The sequence below is a fragment of the Ranitomeya variabilis genome, chromosome 3 (assembly GCF_051348905.1).
Source record: "Ranitomeya variabilis isolate aRanVar5 chromosome 3, aRanVar5.hap1, whole genome shotgun sequence".
NCBI classification, from domain to species: domain Eukaryota; kingdom Metazoa; phylum Chordata; class Amphibia; order Anura; family Dendrobatidae; genus Ranitomeya; species Ranitomeya variabilis.
The window spans coordinates 288893193-288911269 of record NC_135234.1 but is presented as its reverse complement, the minus strand read 5'-3'; the positions used below and the strand labels follow the sequence as shown (position 1 = coordinate 288911269).

At 42.1% G+C, this 18077-nt stretch overlaps 1 protein-coding gene across 4 annotated transcripts; it reads left to right on the top strand.

Moving 5' to 3' along the window:
- The first annotated feature begins 3739 nt into the window (after positions 1–3739).
- Positions 3740–12611, top strand: LOC143815859 (uncharacterized). Of its 4 annotated transcripts, none has more exons than XM_077295545.1 (3): positions 3740–3851; positions 6164–8823; positions 11139–12611. In XM_077295545.1, the coding sequence occupies exons 2-3, from the start codon at positions 7621–7623 to the stop codon at positions 11289–11291; spliced, it is 1356 nt and encodes a 451-aa protein (XP_077151660.1). In that variant the 5' UTR covers positions 3740–3851; positions 6164–7620; the 3' UTR covers positions 11292–12611. The 4 variants fall into 4 exon arrangements, with proteins under 4 accessions (XP_077151660.1, XP_077151661.1, XP_077151658.1 ...); XM_077295546.1 differs by having other exon boundaries at positions 6164–8827; XM_077295543.1 differs by having other exon boundaries at positions 6164–12611.
- Positions 12612–18077: the final 5466 nt, after the last annotated feature.

Sequence of the window (18077 nt, the reverse complement as noted above, 5' to 3'; positions counted from 1 at the left end):
CGCAAGGAATCCTCTGTGAATTCCTTGCTTCATGCCTCCTCGGCACACAACTACTCGGTTATAAAAGCCATCCCAGTTGGACAATTCTTGAGGAATAGGCGGGTGTGTTCTACGGATGCCCGCTTCGAGAGACAGTCCGCCATCCTCACCGAACGGTTTAGGGCAAGAGGATACAGTCGTCGTAGCATTAGGGCAGGGTATGGAAGGGCCAGACATACACGGAGAGAGGACCTACTAGGGGGGTCGAACAGGTCAGGAGCGAAGGATGAGATGGCAATTAGATTTATCTCTACTGCGAATTGCCAATGGCACCGTATTCGTGAGGTGTTAAGCAAACATTGGTCCGTGTTGCAGACCGATAGTGTCCTGGCCCCATATCTCACAAAATCTCCTTTGATGACACAAAGGAGAGCCAGAAACCTGAAAGATACTCTGGTAAGCAGCCATTATATCACCCCAAAAAATAAAACATTTCTTGGTGCGAGGAGTCCCAGACAGGGATGTTTTCCTTGTGGTTCGTGCGTCGCGTGTCCGAACATCCTTAGATGTGGGACCTTCAAGAATTTTGATGGGAGCAGGGAATTTAAGATAAGAGAGTACATCTCATGTAACACTACTTTTGTGGTCTATTATGCGACCTGTCCCTGCTCCCTGATCTATGTCGGTCTCACATCTAGGGAACTTAAGGTTCGGACGCGAGAACACGTAAGGGATATCTTGGCAGGTAAAGAAGTAGAAGACCCATCGGTCTTAAAAACATTACCCAGGCACTTTCGACTGTTTCACGGATCTGACCCTAGGGGCTTAAAAGTGAGAGGGATAGATGTGATACATGGAGGTGTCAGGGGGGGCAATCTGACCAAGTTACTCGCACAGTGTGAATGTAAGTGGATTGTCACCCTTGACACCCTTGCCCCTAAGGGACTTAATGAACAGCTTAGCTTCGCTCCTTTTCTGTGAGAGTCCCGTGGGTTCTCCTTCGTGTTCTATATATTATTTGGTTCCAAAAATATACTTCCATAATTTTTCGGCTCTGTCCTGACATGCAGCAATATAATGAGGATGTAATGTGGAAAATATTCCATGTCCCTTGACCTGGCTGTCCTCTCTTGGGTGATTTTTTCACCACTCGCTTTTAATATTTTTATATATTTACGTCTTGTTGTGTGTTTTTCTTTTCTTTTTAGTTTTTATTAGTTATCCATGGCTACGCACTGGTGATGACGCCGCAGCAAAACCCGGTGAACGTCTCGGAATCTGAAGAGAAGGAGTGTCCTGTAGTTTCTGTCTATACGTTGTCCACGTATAGGTTCTTATACGTGGTTTATGTTTTCTTATGAATCTGCACTTTATGTAGTCTCTATACGCTAACATCATTCTTTAGTGAATGTTTGTATGAGTTGCTAGCATGTTTATATTATTTGGTTTAGTTCAGGAATTGGGGGTCTTTAGTTATTCACTAAGTTTCACTTGATATCCCTGCGCTTTTTATAAACGTGCAGGATCATAGATCATACATCAATTTTAACCTCCTTGGTTGGTTTATATTTTAGCACCGTGAGCGGACCCTTTGACATTGAATATGTACTTTGGGACTGTAAGCGACCACCAATATATAGTACAATTTATTCCCCAGTATGTTGTGGGGTCTGTTCCATTATGTATACACGGATTCACATATATGTTTCACATGTATGATAATATGCTTTGTTTATATATTTATATGTATGTTATTATTTCTTTTTGTCATCTGTCTTTTTATTGCTACGCTCCTTTTTCTCCCTTTTTCTGTCTTTTTTTGTCATTGTTTTTATGTAACTGTACACACTCTAAACACATGTGATGCGTTATTATTATTTTTTTGCATCTTTTTGGCGTCCTGTTTTTCCACTTTATTGGGGACGCCTCTAATCTATCTAGCGTTCCGGTTTACGTACATTTCGGGACGCTGCGGCGTTCTGTTTCTGTTTTTGAGCGATCTTAACTTTATCACTAAAAAAATGGCTGTAGCCATGGCCTTTTTATTGGGAATTGGTGGTGCGCATGCCCGGTGTCGTCCATCGTAGCCATCTTCTTGTGGACCTATCACTTACAAGTGGGGAGTGTCACACTTTTTGTGTTTGGAAGGTGGAGCTCCGCCTCTCATACACTCCCCACTGTGATGGCCCTATTGAGCGATGCACTCTGGACGCTACTGCGCATGCGCCGGCGTCACCGATTCTACTTCCGGGTCTATGATATAAAAACACAATGAGACACACTATGGATACACCCTGTTGAAAAAGCCACGCGAAACGCGCGTCCGGGGGGACCGAGCAAGGTGGGGAGGACACACCTGATTTACAATGGGTAAGCAGCAATTACATGTGCTTATGAATATATGACCTTTTGTACTCTGGGCTATTTGCGCCATATGAGTGGAACGTAGTAATTGTATTTGGTCATACATTCCTTCTATTTTCTGAGCTGACGCTGCCACCCAAAAGGTGTATATGTGAACTCCCCCCTGACTTGGTCATTGCCGCATTTCCTCCTATGTGTCTTCTGCGATATGGCGGTATTAACAATACACCCATGTTTTGTATTTTTAATTCTGTTTTTGTATTGATTATTTAATAAACTTTTTGTATATTGTTCTCTAAATATGTTGAAGTGGACTCTTTTCCTCCGTGTTTTTGTTTATGTATTGATTTGGAGTAGTCCCAGAAGGGCACCTGAGGAGTGCCTAGAGAGAGTTGGTACTTACCACTCACACATACTGAGTATATTGGTGCTTCATGACTGTAATATTAAATATTGCTTTTCTGTGTTTCCCACAGCAGTTAGTCAGAAGTCAATGGATTTTCGTAGTCGGGACCAGACATGGTTGTCTCGGCTGCAGGAGGCCTTTAAGGAGGATAATGTCGGCTCTACTGTCGCGAGTGGTGGTGATTCTAGAGAGAGGATTGCCAGGCTGAGGTTATTGCTGCATAAAAGGACAAAGCTGTGGTGGAATAGGGCCACTTTGGGGCAATACCTGGCTCGCAACCTGATTCCGAGGGGCTTACGTGTCCAAATTTTCCCCTCTTATCCAATTGAAGACGAGGTATTTAAAACCGAATGGGAGAATACTGCTAATATATGTTCTAGAGGCTTCATCGGTTTGCTTATTAAACTTGATGAGACCAAACTAGCGGAATTGGAGAAGGAAATTGACGATATTCAACTATTTATAAAAGAAGATTTGACACCAGAAGCATTGGGGAAACTCAATGGTGACCTTGAGAGTGATTTCCTCAAATGGGAGCAAGAGATAAGTGCGGTCAAGACAAAAAAACTGCAAAGAGACAATTCAGACTACCGCGATAATCACGTATATAGGTGGAGGACAGGGAGAATGAGAACTCGCCCAACATCACTGGTTAGGTCGGGCTCAATGTCATCCGCTACTTCAGTGGATGAACTGAGTGTGACATCCGACCAATCTAAAAGCATACATGGTGATAGAGGGAGAAAAATACAACCCAATAGAGCTGCAAAAGGAAGATATACCTCCCAAAAGAGAAAATTTACCTCCCCTCCTACGTACGAGCGGAAGGCGAAAAATAACAACTTAGAGGTGATTAATCTATCTACCCATTCCCTCTCTAAAACCCAGTCTGAAGTCCTTAAACTTGGTCTTAATTTTGTTCCATCTAATCAGTTTAATTTTTTTACAGCTGTAAAAGACACGCATTTATTTTGTCGTAAATTACTACTGAAGAAGTTACACGCCCCTAAAAATTCTGGTAATCAACTTCCTAGTGACGTGGAAGCCGTTGCTTTATCGGCCCTGGAAGACCTACTTGAGGAACAACAACCAGATTCAGTAGGTAAATTTCCTTCTTCGATTTTGCCCAGATCATCCACCTTCCCCCCTTTGTCTCTGTGTCCACAGATAGACATTTTTTGCAGATTGGTCATTGAGGATCTAATTAAGATTCCAAGGGGACTCTACAATGACAACCTAACACCAGATCAAAGGAAGGCGCTGAGGGAGCTACAGGCTCTGGACACAGTAGTTATTAAACCTGCAGACAAAGGGGGGGAATGTGGTGATCTGGCCAATTGAAAAATACGAAAAAGAGATATTTCGACAATTAAAGAACAAAGAAACATATCGGTGTTTACCCCAAAATCCCACCTCGGTTTTTTCAGGGGAGTTGGAGTATATCTTGGAGTTGGCGAGCGAGTCAGGTGTTGTCCCCAAAAAGGTCCTTGATGGACTTATGCCAAGGTCCCCTAAGGTGGCTACCTTCTATGCCCTGCCCAAAGTGCACAAAGATGCTGTTAATCCACCTGGGCGTCCTATTGTCTCTGGCATAGGAGGGTTATGCGAGAATATTTGTAAATTTATTGATTTTTATTTAAAACCTCTGGTGGAGACACTGCCCTCCTATGTCAGAGACACTACTGACGTGCTTCGAAGGGTGGACGGGCTGTCTCTGGAGGCGGGCATGATTTTAGTCACCATTGATGTGGAGTCATTATACACCTCGATCAGACATGGAGATGGTCTGAGGGCCACCCGCTTCTTCCTTGAGACTACCAACTGGGATGGCCATTTTTCGGAACTTATTTTGGAATTGCTTGAGTTTATTTTAACCCACAATTATTTTGTTTTCAAAGATAAATTTTATTTACAGTTGCAGGGCACTGCAATGGGCGCGGCGTGTGCGCCTTCGTATGCAAATTTATTTTTAGGTTACTGGGAAAGGTGTATTTTCCAAGGCGATGGCGCACACGCCGCGGACCCAGTGGTGGGCTGGTTTCGCTACATTGATGACATTCTGATGGTGTGGAATGGTAGCGAAGCCAGCCTATCCAAATTCATGCAGGCCCTGAATATTAACAACTTTAATTTAAAATTCACGTATACTTGGCATTCTAGGGAAATTAATTTTTTGGACATTACGCTGTGTGTTGCCGAGGATGGCTCTATTGAAACAGATCTGTATCGCAAGGAATCCTCTGTGAATTCCTTGCTTCATGCCTCCTCGGCACACAACTACTCGGTTATAAAAGCCATCCCAGTTGGACAATTCTTGAGGAATAGGCGGGTGTGTTCTACGGATGCCCGCTTCGAGAGACAGTCCGCCATCCTCACCGAACGGTTTAGGGCAAGAGGATACAGTCGTCGTAGCATTAGGGCAGGGTATGGAAGGGCCAGACATACACGGAGAGAGGACCTACTAGGGGGGTCGAACAGGTCAGGAGCGAAGGATGAGATGGCAATTAGATTTATCTCTACTGCGAATTGCCAATGGCACCGTATTCGTGAGGTGTTAAGCAAACATTGGTCCGTGTTGCAGACCGATAGTGTCCTGGCCCCATATCTCACAAAATCTCCTTTGATGACACAAAGGAGAGCCAGAAACCTGAAAGATACTCTGGTAAGCAGCCATTATATCACCCCAAAAAATAAAACATTTCTTGGTGCGAGGAGTCCCAGACAGGGATGTTTTCCTTGTGGTTCGTGCGTCGCGTGTCCGAACATCCTTAGATGTGGGACCTTCAAGAATTTTGATGGGAGCAGGGAATTTAAGATAAGAGAGTACATCTCATGTAACACTACTTTTGTGGTCTATTATGCGACCTGTCCCTGCTCCCTGATCTATGTCGGTCTCACATCTAGGGAACTTAAGGTTCGGACGCGAGAACACGTAAGGGATATCTTGGCAGGTAAAGAAGTAGAAGACCCATCGGTCTTAAAAACATTACCCAGGCACTTTCGACTGTTTCACGGATCTGACCCTAGGGGCTTAAAAGTGAGAGGGATAGATGTGATACATGGAGGTGTCAGGGGGGGCAATCTGACCAAGTTACTCGCACAGTGTGAATGTAAGTGGATTGTCACCCTTGACACCCTTGCCCCTAAGGGACTTAATGAACAGCTTAGCTTCGCTCCTTTTCTGTGAGAGTCCCGTGGGTTCTCCTTCGTGTTCTATATATTATTTGGTTCCAAAAATATACTTCCATAATTTTTCGGCTCTGTCCTGACATGCAGCAATATAATGAGGATGTAATGTGGAAAATATTCCATGTCCCTTGACCTGGCTGTCCTCTCTTGGGTGATTTTTTCACCACTCGCTTTTAATATTTTTATATATTTACGTCTTGTTGTGTGTTTTTCTTTTCTTTTTAGTTTTTATTAGTTATCCATGGCTACGCACTGGTGATGACGCCGCAGCAAAACCCGGTGAACGTCTCGGAATCTGAAGAGAAGGAGTGTCCTGTAGTTTCTGTCTATACGTTGTCCACGTATAGGTTCTTATACGTGGTTTATGTTTTCTTATGAATCTGCACTTTATGTAGTCTCTATACGCTAACATCATTCTTTAGTGAATGTTTGTATGAGTTGCTAGCATGTTTATATTATTTGGTTTAGTTCAGGAATTGGGGGTCTTTAGTTATTCACTAAGTTTCACTTGATATCCCTGCGCTTTTTATAAACGTGCAGGATCATAGATCATACATCAATTTTAACCTCCTTGGTTGGTTTATATTTTAGCACCGTGAGCGGACCCTTTGACATTGAATATGTACTTTGGGACTGTAAGCGACCACCAATATATAGTACAATTTATTCCCCAGTATGTTGTGGGGTCTGTTCCATTATGTATACACGGATTCACATATATGTTTCACATGTATGATAATATGCTTTGTTTATATATTTATATGTATGTTATTATTTCTTTTTGTCATCTGTCTTTTTATTGCTACGCTCCTTTTTCTCCCTTTTTCTGTCTTTTTTTGTCATTGTTTTTATGTAACTGTACACACTCTAAACACATGTGATGCGTTATTATTATTTTTTTGCATCTTTTTGGCGTCCTGTTTTTCCACTTTATTGGGGACGCCTCTAATCTATCTAGCGTTCCGGTTTACGTACATTTCGGGACGCTGCGGCGTTCTGTTTCTGTTTTTGAGCGATCTTAACTTTATCACTAAAAAAATGGCTGTAGCCATGGCCTTTTTATTGGGAATTGGTGGTGCGCATGCCCGGTGTCGTCCATCGTAGCCATCTTCTTGTGGACCTATCACTTACAAGTGGGGAGTGTCACACTTTTTGTGTTTGGAAGGTGGAGCTCCGCCTCTCATACACTCCCCACTGTGATGGCCCTATTGAGCGATGCACTCTGGACGCTACTGCGCATGCGCCGGCGTCACCGATTCTACTTCCGGGTCTATGATATAAAAACACAATGAGACACACTATGGATACACCCTGTTGAAAAAGCCACGCGAAACGCGCGTCCGGGGGGACCGAGCAAGGTGGGGAGGACACACCTGATTTACAATGGGTAAGCAGCAATTACATGTGCTTATGAATATATGACCTTTTGTACTCTGGGCTATTTGCGCCATATGAGTGGAACGTAGTAATTGTATTTGGTCATACATTCCTTCTATTTTCTGAGCTGACGCTGCCACCCAAAAGGTGTATATGTGAACTCCCCCCTGACTTGGTCATTGCCGCATTTCCTCCTATGTGTCTTCTGCGATATGGCGGTATTAACAATACACCCATGTTTTGTATTTTTAATTCTGTTTTTGTATTGATTATTTAATAAACTTTTTGTATATTGTTCTCTAAATATGTTGAAGTGGACTCTTTTCCTCCGTGTTTTTGTTTATGTATTGATTTGGAGTAGTCCCAGAAGGGCACCTGAGGAGTGCCTAGAGAGAGTTGGTACTTACCACTCACACATACTGAGTATATTGGTGCTTCATGACTGTAATATTAAATATTGCTTTTCTGTGTTTCCCACAGCAGTTAGTCAGAAGTCAATGGATTTTCGTAGTCGGGACCAGACATGGTTGTCTCGGCTGCAGGAGGCCTTTAAGGAGGATAATGTCGGCTCTACTGTCGCGAGTGGTGGTGATTCTAGAGAGAGGATTGCCAGGCTGAGGTTATTGCTGCATAAAAGGACAAAGCTGTGGTGGAATAGGGCCACTTTGGGGCAATACCTGGCTCGCAACCTGATTCCGAGGGGCTTACGTGTCCAAATTTTCCCCTCTTATCCAATTGAAGACGAGGTATTTAAAACCGAATGGGAGAATACTGCTAATATATGTTCTAGAGGCTTCATCGGTTTGCTTATTAAACTTGATGAGACCAAACTAGCGGAATTGGAGAAGGAAATTGACGATATTCAACTATTTATAAAAGAAGATTTGACACCAGAAGCATTGGGGAAACTCAATGGTGACCTTGAGAGTGATTTCCTCAAATGGGAGCAAGAGATAAGTGCGGTCAAGACAAAAAAACTGCAAAGAGACAATTCAGACTACCGCGATAATCACGTATATAGGTGGAGGACAGGGAGAATGAGAACTCGCCCAACATCACTGGTTAGGTCGGGCTCAATGTCATCCGCTACTTCAGTGGATGAACTGAGTGTGACATCCGACCAATCTAAAAGCATACATGGTGATAGAGGGAGAAAAATACAACCCAATAGAGCTGCAAAAGGAAGATATACCTCCCAAAAGAGAAAATTTACCTCCCCTCCTACGTACGAGCGGAAGGCGAAAAATAACAACTTAGAGGTGATTAATCTATCTACCCATTCCCTCTCTAAAACCCAGTCTGAAGTCCTTAAACTTGGTCTTAATTTTGTTCCATCTAATCAGTTTAATTTTTTTACAGCTGTAAAAGACACGCATTTATTTTGTCGTAAATTACTACTGAAGAAGTTACACGCCCCTAAAAATTCTGGTAATCAACTTCCTAGTGACGTGGAAGCCGTTGCTTTATCGGCCCTGGAAGACCTACTTGAGGAACAACAACCAGATTCAGTAGGTAAATTTCCTTCTTCGATTTTGCCCAGATCATCCACCTTCCCCCCTTTGTCTCTGTGTCCACAGATAGACATTTTTTGCAGATTGGTCATTGAGGATCTAATTAAGATTCCAAGGGGACTCTACAATGACAACCTAACACCAGATCAAAGGAAGGCGCTGAGGGAGCTACAGGCTCTGGACACAGTAGTTATTAAACCTGCAGACAAGGGGGGGAATGTGGTGATCTGGCCAATTGAAAAATACGAAAAAGAGATATTTCGACAATTAAAGAACAAAGAAACATATCGGTGTTTACCCCAAAATCCCACCTCGGTTTTTTCAGGGGAGTTGGAGTATATCTTGGAGTTGGCGAGCGAGTCAGGTGTTGTCCCCAAAAAGGTCCTTGATGGACTTATGCCAAGGTCCCCTAAGGTGGCTACCTTCTATGCCCTGCCCAAAGTGCACAAAGATGCTGTTAATCCACCTGGGCGTCCTATTGTCTCTGGCATAGGAGGGTTATGCGAGAATATTTGTAAATTTATTGATTTTTATTTAAAACCTCTGGTGGAGACACTGCCCTCCTATGTCAGAGACACTACTGACGTGCTTCGAAGGGTGGACGGGCTGTCTCTGGAGGCGGGCATGATTTTAGTCACCATTGATGTGGAGTCATTATACACCTCGATCAGACATGGAGATGGTCTGAGGGCCACCCGCTTCTTCCTTGAGACTACCAACTGGGATGGCCATTTTTCGGAACTTATTTTGGAATTGCTTGAGTTTATTTTAACCCACAATTATTTTGTTTTCAAAGATAAATTTTATTTACAGTTGCAGGGCACTGCAATGGGCGCGGCGTGTGCGCCTTCGTATGCAAATTTATTTTTAGGTTACTGGGAAAGGTGTATTTTCCAAGGCGATGGCGCACACGCCGCGGACCCAGTGGTGGGCTGGTTTCGCTACATTGATGACATTCTGATGGTGTGGAATGGTAGCGAAGCCAGCCTATCCAAATTCATGCAGGCCCTGAATATTAACAACTTTAATTTAAAATTCACGTATACTTGGCATTCTAGGGAAATTAATTTTTTGGACATTACGCTGTGTGTTGCCGAGGATGGCTCTATTGAAACAGATCTGTATCGCAAGGAATCCTCTGTGAATTCCTTGCTTCATGCCTCCTCGGCACACAACTACTCGGTTATAAAAGCCATCCCAGTTGGACAATTCTTGAGGAATAGGCGGGTGTGTTCTACGGATGCCCGCTTCGAGAGACAGTCCGCCATCCTCACCGAACGGTTTAGGGCAAGAGGATACAGTCGTCGTAGCATTAGGGCAGGGTATGGAAGGGCCAGACATACACGGAGAGAGGACCTACTAGGGGGGTCGAACAGGTCAGGAGCGAAGGATGAGATGGCAATTAGATTTATCTCTACTGCGAATTGCCAATGGCACCGTATTCGTGAGGTGTTAAGCAAACATTGGTCCGTGTTGCAGACCGATAGTGTCCTGGCCCCATATCTCACAAAATCTCCTTTGATGACACAAAGGAGAGCCAGAAACCTGAAAGATACTCTGGTAAGCAGCCATTATATCACCCCAAAAAATAAAACATTTCTTGGTGCGAGGAGTCCCAGACAGGGATGTTTTCCTTGTGGTTCGTGCGTCGCGTGTCCGAACATCCTTAGATGTGGGACCTTCAAGAATTTTGATGGGAGCAGGGAATTTAAGATAAGAGAGTACATCTCATGTAACACTACTTTTGTGGTCTATTATGCGACCTGTCCCTGCTCCCTGATCTATGTCGGTCTCACATCTAGGGAACTTAAGGTTCGGACGCGAGAACACGTAAGGGATATCTTGGCAGGTAAAGAAGTAGAAGACCCATCGGTCTTAAAAACATTACCCAGGCACTTTCGACTGTTTCACGGATCTGACCCTAGGGGCTTAAAAGTGAGAGGGATAGATGTGATACATGGAGGTGTCAGGGGGGGCAATCTGACCAAGTTACTCGCACAGTGTGAATGTAAGTGGATTGTCACCCTTGACACCCTTGCCCCTAAGGGACTTAATGAACAGCTTAGCTTCGCTCCTTTTCTGTGAGAGTCCCGTGGGTTCTCCTTCGTGTTCTATATATTATTTGGTTCCAAAAATATACTTCCATAATTTTTCGGCTCTGTCCTGACATGCAGCAATATAATGAGGATGTAATGTGGAAAATATTCCATGTCCCTTGACCTGGCTGTCCTCTCTTGGGTGATTTTTTCACCACTCGCTTTTAATATTTTTATATATTTACGTCTTGTTGTGTGTTTTTCTTTTCTTTTTAGTTTTTATTAGTTATCCATGGCTACGCACTGGTGATGACGCCGCAGCAAAACCCGGTGAACGTCTCGGAATCTGAAGAGAAGGAGTGTCCTGTAGTTTCTGTCTATACGTTGTCCACGTATAGGTTCTTATACGTGGTTTATGTTTTCTTATGAATCTGCACTTTATGTAGTCTCTATACGCTAACATCATTCTTTAGTGAATGTTTGTATGAGTTGCTAGCATGTTTATATTATTTGGTTTAGTTCAGGAATTGGGGGTCTTTAGTTATTCACTAAGTTTCACTTGATATCCCTGCGCTTTTTATAAACGTGCAGGATCATAGATCATACATCAATTTTAACCTCCTTGGTTGGTTTATATTTTAGCACCGTGAGCGGACCCTTTGACATTGAATATGTACTTTGGGACTGTAAGCGACCACCAATATATAGTACAATTTATTCCCCAGTATGTTGTGGGGTCTGTTCCATTATGTATACACGGATTCACATATATGTTTCACATGTATGATAATATGCTTTGTTTATATATTTATATGTATGTTATTATTTCTTTTTGTCATCTGTCTTTTTATTGCTACGCTCCTTTTTCTCCCTTTTTCTGTCTTTTTTTGTCATTGTTTTTATGTAACTGTACACACTCTAAACACATGTGATGCGTTATTATTATTTTTTTGCATCTTTTTGGCGTCCTGTTTTTCCACTTTATTGGGGACGCCTCTAATCTATCTAGCGTTCCGGTTTACGTACATTTCGGGACGCTGCGGCGTTCTGTTTCTGTTTTTGAGCGATCTTAACTTTATCACTAAAAAAATGGCTGTAGCCATGGCCTTTTTATTGGGAATTGGTGGTGCGCATGCCCGGTGTCGTCCATCGTAGCCATCTTCTTGTGGACCTATCACTTACAAGTGGGGAGTGTCACACTTTTTGTGTTTGGAAGGTGGAGCTCCGCCTCTCATACACTCCCCACTGTGATGGCCCTATTGAGCGATGCACTCTGGACGCTACTGCGCATGCGCCGGCGTCACCGATTCTACTTCCGGGTCTATGATATAAAAACACAATGAGACACACTATGGATACACCCTGTTGAAAAAGCCACGCGAAACGCGCGTCCGGGGGGACCGAGCAAGGTGGGGAGGACACACCTGATTTACAATGGGTAAGCAGCAATTACATGTGCTTATGAATATATGACCTTTTGTACTCTGGGCTATTTGCGCCATATGAGTGGAACGTAGTAATTGTATTTGGTCATACATTCCTTCTATTTTCTGAGCTGACGCTGCCACCCAAAAGGTGTATATGTGAACTCCCCCCTGACTTGGTCATTGCCGCATTTCCTCCTATGTGTCTTCTGCGATATGGCGGTATTAACAATACACCCATGTTTTGTATTTTTAATTCTGTTTTTGTATTGATTATTTAATAAACTTTTTGTATATTGTTCTCTAAATATGTTGAAGTGGACTCTTTTCCTCCGTGTTTTTGTTTATGTATAACAGTGTGCCTGATTTCTTCCTCATTCTCCCATAAAAAAAAGCAAGTGGGAGATTAAGATTGGCAAATCTGCATTAGTGCCAGTCCTGTGTGTGGCATCTGTCTTTCTTTTTCTGCCACAGAAAACCTACTGTATAACAGTGTGCCTGATTTTTTCCTCATTCTCCCATTAAAAAAAATAAAAATTGGGAGATTAAGATTGGCAAATCTGAATTAGTGCCAGTCCTGTGTGTAGCATCTGTCTTTCTTTTTCTGCCACAGTAAACCTACTGTATAACAGTGTGCCTGCTTTCTTCCTAATTCTCCCATAAAATAAAAAAATCGGGAGATTAAGATTGGCAAATCTGCATTAGTACCAGTCCTGTGTGTGGCATCTGTCTTAGTTTTTCTGCCACAGAAAACCTACTGTCTAACAGTGTGCCTGATTTCTTCCTCATTGTCCCATAAAAAAAAACAAGTGGGAGATTAAGATTGGCAAATCTGCATTCGTGCCAGTCCTGTGTGTGGCATCTGTCTTAGTTTTTCTGCCACAGAAAACCTACTGTATAACAGTGTGCCTGATTTCTTCCTCATTCTACCATAAAAAAATTGGGAGATTAAGATTGGCAAATCTGCATTAGTGCCAGTCCTGTGTGTGACATCTGTCTTAGTTTTTCTCCCACAGAAAACCTACTGTATAACAGTGTGCCTGATTTCTTCCTCATTCTACCATAAAAAAACAAGTGGGAGATTAAGATTGGCAAATCTGCATTAGTGCCAGTACTGTGTGTGGCATCTGTCTTTCTTTTTCTGCCACAGAAAACCTACTGTATAACAGTGTGCCTGCTTTCATCCTAATTCTCCCATAAAAAAAATAAAAATTGGGAGATTGAGATTGGCAAATCTGCATTAGTGCCAGTCCTGTGTGTGGCATCTGTTTTAGTTTTTCTGCCACAGAACACCTACTGTATAACAGTGTGCCTGATTTTTTCTTCATTCTCCCATAAAAAAAATGGGAGATTAAGATTGGCAAATCTGCATTAGTGCCAGTCCTGTTTGTGGCATCTGTCTTAGTTTTTCTGCCACAGAAAACCTACTGTATAACAGTGTGCCTGATTTCTTCCTCATTCTCCCATAAAAAAAAAATTGGGAGATTAAGATTGGCAAATCAGCATTAGTGCCAGTGCTGTGTGTGGCATCTGTCTTAGTTTTTCTGCCACAGAAAACCTACTGTATAACAGTGTGCCTGATGTCTTCCTCATTCTCCCATAAAAAAACAAGTAGGAGATTAAGATTGGCAAATCTGCATTAGTGCCAGTCCTGTGTGTGGCATCTGTCTTTCCTTTTATGCCACAGAAAACCTACTGTATAACAGTGTGCCTGATTTTTTCCTCATTCTCCCATAAAAAAAATGGGAGATTAAGATTGGCAAATCTGCATTAGTGCCAGTCCTGTGTGTGGCATCTGTCTTTCTTTTTCTGCCACAGAAAACCTACTGTATAACAGTTTGCCTGATTTTTTCCTCATTCTACCTTAAAAAAAAATGGGATATTAAGATTGGCAAATCTGCATTAGTGCCAGTCCTGTGTGTGGCATCTGTCTTAGTTTTTCTGCCACAGAAAACCTTCTGTATAACAGTGTGCTTGATTTCTTCCTCATTCTCCCATAAAAAAAAGCAAGTGGGAGATTAAGATTGGCAAATCTGCATTAGTGCCAGTCCTGTGTGTGGCATCTGTCTTAGTTTTTCTGCCACAGAAAACCTACTGTATAACAGTGTGCCTGATTTCTTCCTCATTCTCCCATTAAAAAAACAAGTGGGAGATTAAGATTGGCAAATCTGCATTAGTGCCAGTCCTGTGGGTGGCATCTGTCTTTCCTTTTATGCCACAGAAAACCCACTGTATTACAGTGTGCCTGATTTTTTCCTCATTCTCCCATAAAAAAAAGCAAGTGGGAGATTAAGATTGGCAAATCTGCATTAGTGCCAGTCCTGTGTGTGGCATCTGTCTTAGTTTTTATGCCACAGAAAACCTACTGTATAACAGTGTGCCTGATTTCTTCCTCATTCTCCCATAAGAAAAAACAAGTGGGAGATTAAGATTGGCAAATCTGCATTAGTGCCAGTCCTGTGGGTGGCATCTGTGTTTCTTTTTATGCCACAGAAAACCTACTGTATAACAGTGTGCCTGATTTCTTCCTCATTCTCCCATAAAAAAAAGCAAGTGGGAGATTAAGATTGGCAAATCTGCATTAGTGCCAGTCCTGTGTGTGGCATCTGTCTTTCTTTTTCTGCCACAGAAAACCTACTGTATAACAGTGTGCCTGATTTTTTCCTCATTCTCCCATTGAAAAAAATAAAAATTGGGAGATTAAGATTGGCAAATCTGAATTAGTGCCAGTCCTGTGTGTGGCATCTGTCTTTCTTTTTCTGCCACAGTAAACCTACTGTATAACAGTGTGCCTGCTTTCTTCCTAATTCTCCCATAAAATAAAAAAATCGGGAGATTAAGATTGGCAAATCTGCATTAGTACCAGTCCTGTGTGTGGCATCTGTCTTAGTTTTTCTGCCACAGAAAACCTACTGTCTAACAGTGTGCCTGATTTCTTCCTCATTGTCCCATAAAAAAAAACAAGTGGGAGATTAAGATTGGCAAATCTGCATTCGTGCCAGTCCTGTGTGTGGCATCTGTCTTAGTTTTTCTGCCACAGAAAACCTACTGTATAACAGTGTGCCTGATTTCTTCCTCATTCTACCATAAAAAAATTGGGAGATTAAGATTGGCAAATCTGCATTAGTGCCAGTCCTGTGTGTGACATCTGTCTTAGTTTTTCTCCCACAGAAAACCTACTGTATAACAGTGTGCCTGATTTCTTCCTCATTCTACCATAAAAAAACAAGTGGGAGATTAAGATTGGCAAATCTGCATTAGTGCCAGTACTGTGTGTGGCATCTGTCTTTCTTTTTCTGCCACAGAAAACCTACTGTATAACAGTGTGCCTGATTTCTTCCTCATTCTCCCATAAAAAAAAGCAAGTGGGAGATTAAGATTGGCAAATCTGCATTAGTGCCAGTCCTGTGTGTGGCATCTGTCTTAGTTTTTCTGCCACAGAAAACCTACTATATAACAGTGTGCATGATTTCTTCCTCATTCTCCCATAAAAAAAACAAGTGGGAGATTAAGATTGACAAATCTGCATTAGTGCCAGTCCTGTGTGTGGCATTTGTCTTTCTTTTTATGCCACAGAAAACCTACTGTATAACAGTGTGCCTGATTTCTTCCTCATTCTCCCATAAAAAAATCAAGTGGGAGATTAAGATTGGCAAATCTGCATTAGTGCCAGTCCTGTGTGTGGCATCTGTCTTTCGTTTTCTGCCACAGAAAACCTACTGTATAACAGTGTGCCTGATTTTTTCCTCATTCTCCCATTAAAAAAAAAAAATTGGGATATTAAGATTGGCAAATCTTCATTAGTGCCAGTCCTGTGTGTGGCATCTGTCTTAGTTTTTCTGCCACAGAAAACCTACTGTATAACAGTGTGCCTGATGTCTTCCTCATTCTCCCATAAAAAAACAAGTAGGAGATTAAGATTGGCAAATCTGCATTAGTGCCAGTCCTGTGTGTGGCATCTGTCTTTCCTTTTATGCCACAGAAAACCTACTGTATAACAGTGTGCCTGATTTTTTCCTCATTCTCCCATAAAAAAAAGCAAGTTGGAGATTAAGATTGGCAAATCTGCATTAGTGCCAGTCCTGTGTGTGGCATCTGTCTTAGTTTTTCTGCCACATAAAACCTACTGTATAACAGTGTGCCTGATGTCTTCCTCATTCTCCCATAAAAAAAACAAGTAGAAGATTAAGATTGGCAAATCTGCATTAGTGCCAGTCCTGTGTGTGGCATCTGTCTTAGTTTTTCTGCCACAGAAAACCTACTGTATAACAGTGTGCCTGATTTTTTCTTCATTCTCCCATAAAAAAACATGGGAGATTAAGATTGGCAAATCTGCATTAGTGCCAGTCCTGTGTGTGGCATCTGTCTTAGTTTTTCTGCCACAGAAAACCTACTGTATAACAGTGTGCCTGATGTCTTCCTCATTCTCCCATAAAAAAAACAAGTAGAAGATTAAGATTGGCAAATCTGCATTAGTGCCAGTCCTGTGTGTGGCATCTGTCTTTCGTTTTCTGCCACAGAAAACCTACTGTATAACAGTGTGCCTGATTTTTTCCTCATTCTCCCATTAAAAAAAAAAAATTGGGATATTAAGATTGGCAAATCTTCATTAGTGCCAGTCCTGTGTGTGGCATCTGTCTTAGTTTTTCTGCCACAGAAAACCTACTGTATAACAGTGTGCCTGATTTCTTCCTCATTCTCCCATAAAAAAAAGCAAGTGGGAGATTAAGATTGGCAAATCTGCATTAGTGCCAGTCCTGTGTGTGGCATCTGTCTTTCGTTTTCTGCCACAGAAAACCTACTGTATAACAGTGTGCCTGATTTTTTCCTCATTCTCCCATTAAAAAAAAAAATTGGGATATTAAGATTGGCAAATCTTCATTAGTGCCAGTCCTGTGTGTGGCATCTGTCTTAGTTTTTCTGCCACAGAAAACCTACTGTATAACAGTGTGCCTGATGTCTTCCTCATTCTCCCATAAAAAAACAAGTAGGAGATTAAGATTGGCAAATCTGCATTAGTGCCAGTCCTGTGTGTGGCATCTGTCTTTCCTTTTATGCCACAGAAAACCTACTGTATAACAGTGTGCCTGATTTTTTCCTCATTCTCCCATAAAAAAAAGCAAGTTGGAGATTAAGATTGGCAAATCTGCATTAGTGCCAGTCCTGTGTGTGGCATCTGTCTTAGTTTTTCTGCCACATAAAACCTACTGTATAACAGTGTGCCTGATGTCTTCCTCATTCTCCCATAAAAAAAACAAGTAGAAGATTAAGATTGGCAAATCTGCATTAGTGCCAGTCCTGTGTGTGGCATCTGTCTTAGTTTTTCTGCCACAGAAAACCTACTGTATAACAGTGTGCCTGATTTTTTCTTCATTCTCCCATAAAAAAAATGGGAGATTAAGATTGGCAAATCTGCATTAGTGCCAGTCCTGTGTGTGGCATCTGTCTTAGTTTTTCTGCCACAGAAAACCTACTGTATAACAGTGTGCCTGATGTCTTCCTCATTCTCCCATAAAAAAAACAAGTAGAAGATTAAGATTGGCAAATCTGCATTAGTGCCAGTCCTGTGTGTGGCATCTGTCTTTCCTTTTATGCCACAGAAAACCTACTGTATAACAGTGTGCCTGATTTTTTCCTCATTCTCCCATAAAAAAAAGCAAGTGGGAGATTAAGATTGGCAAATCTGCATTAGTGCCAGTCCTGTGTGTGGCATCTGTCTTTCTTTTTCTGCCACAGAAAACCTACTGTATAACAGTGTGCCTGATTTTTTCCTCATTCTACCTTAAAAAAA

Coding starts and splice junctions, on each gene's coding strand:
- LOC143815859 (XM_077295543.1), top strand. CDS start 7,621: ATGTTGAAGTGGACTCTTTTCCTCCGTGTTTTTGTTTATGTATTGATT.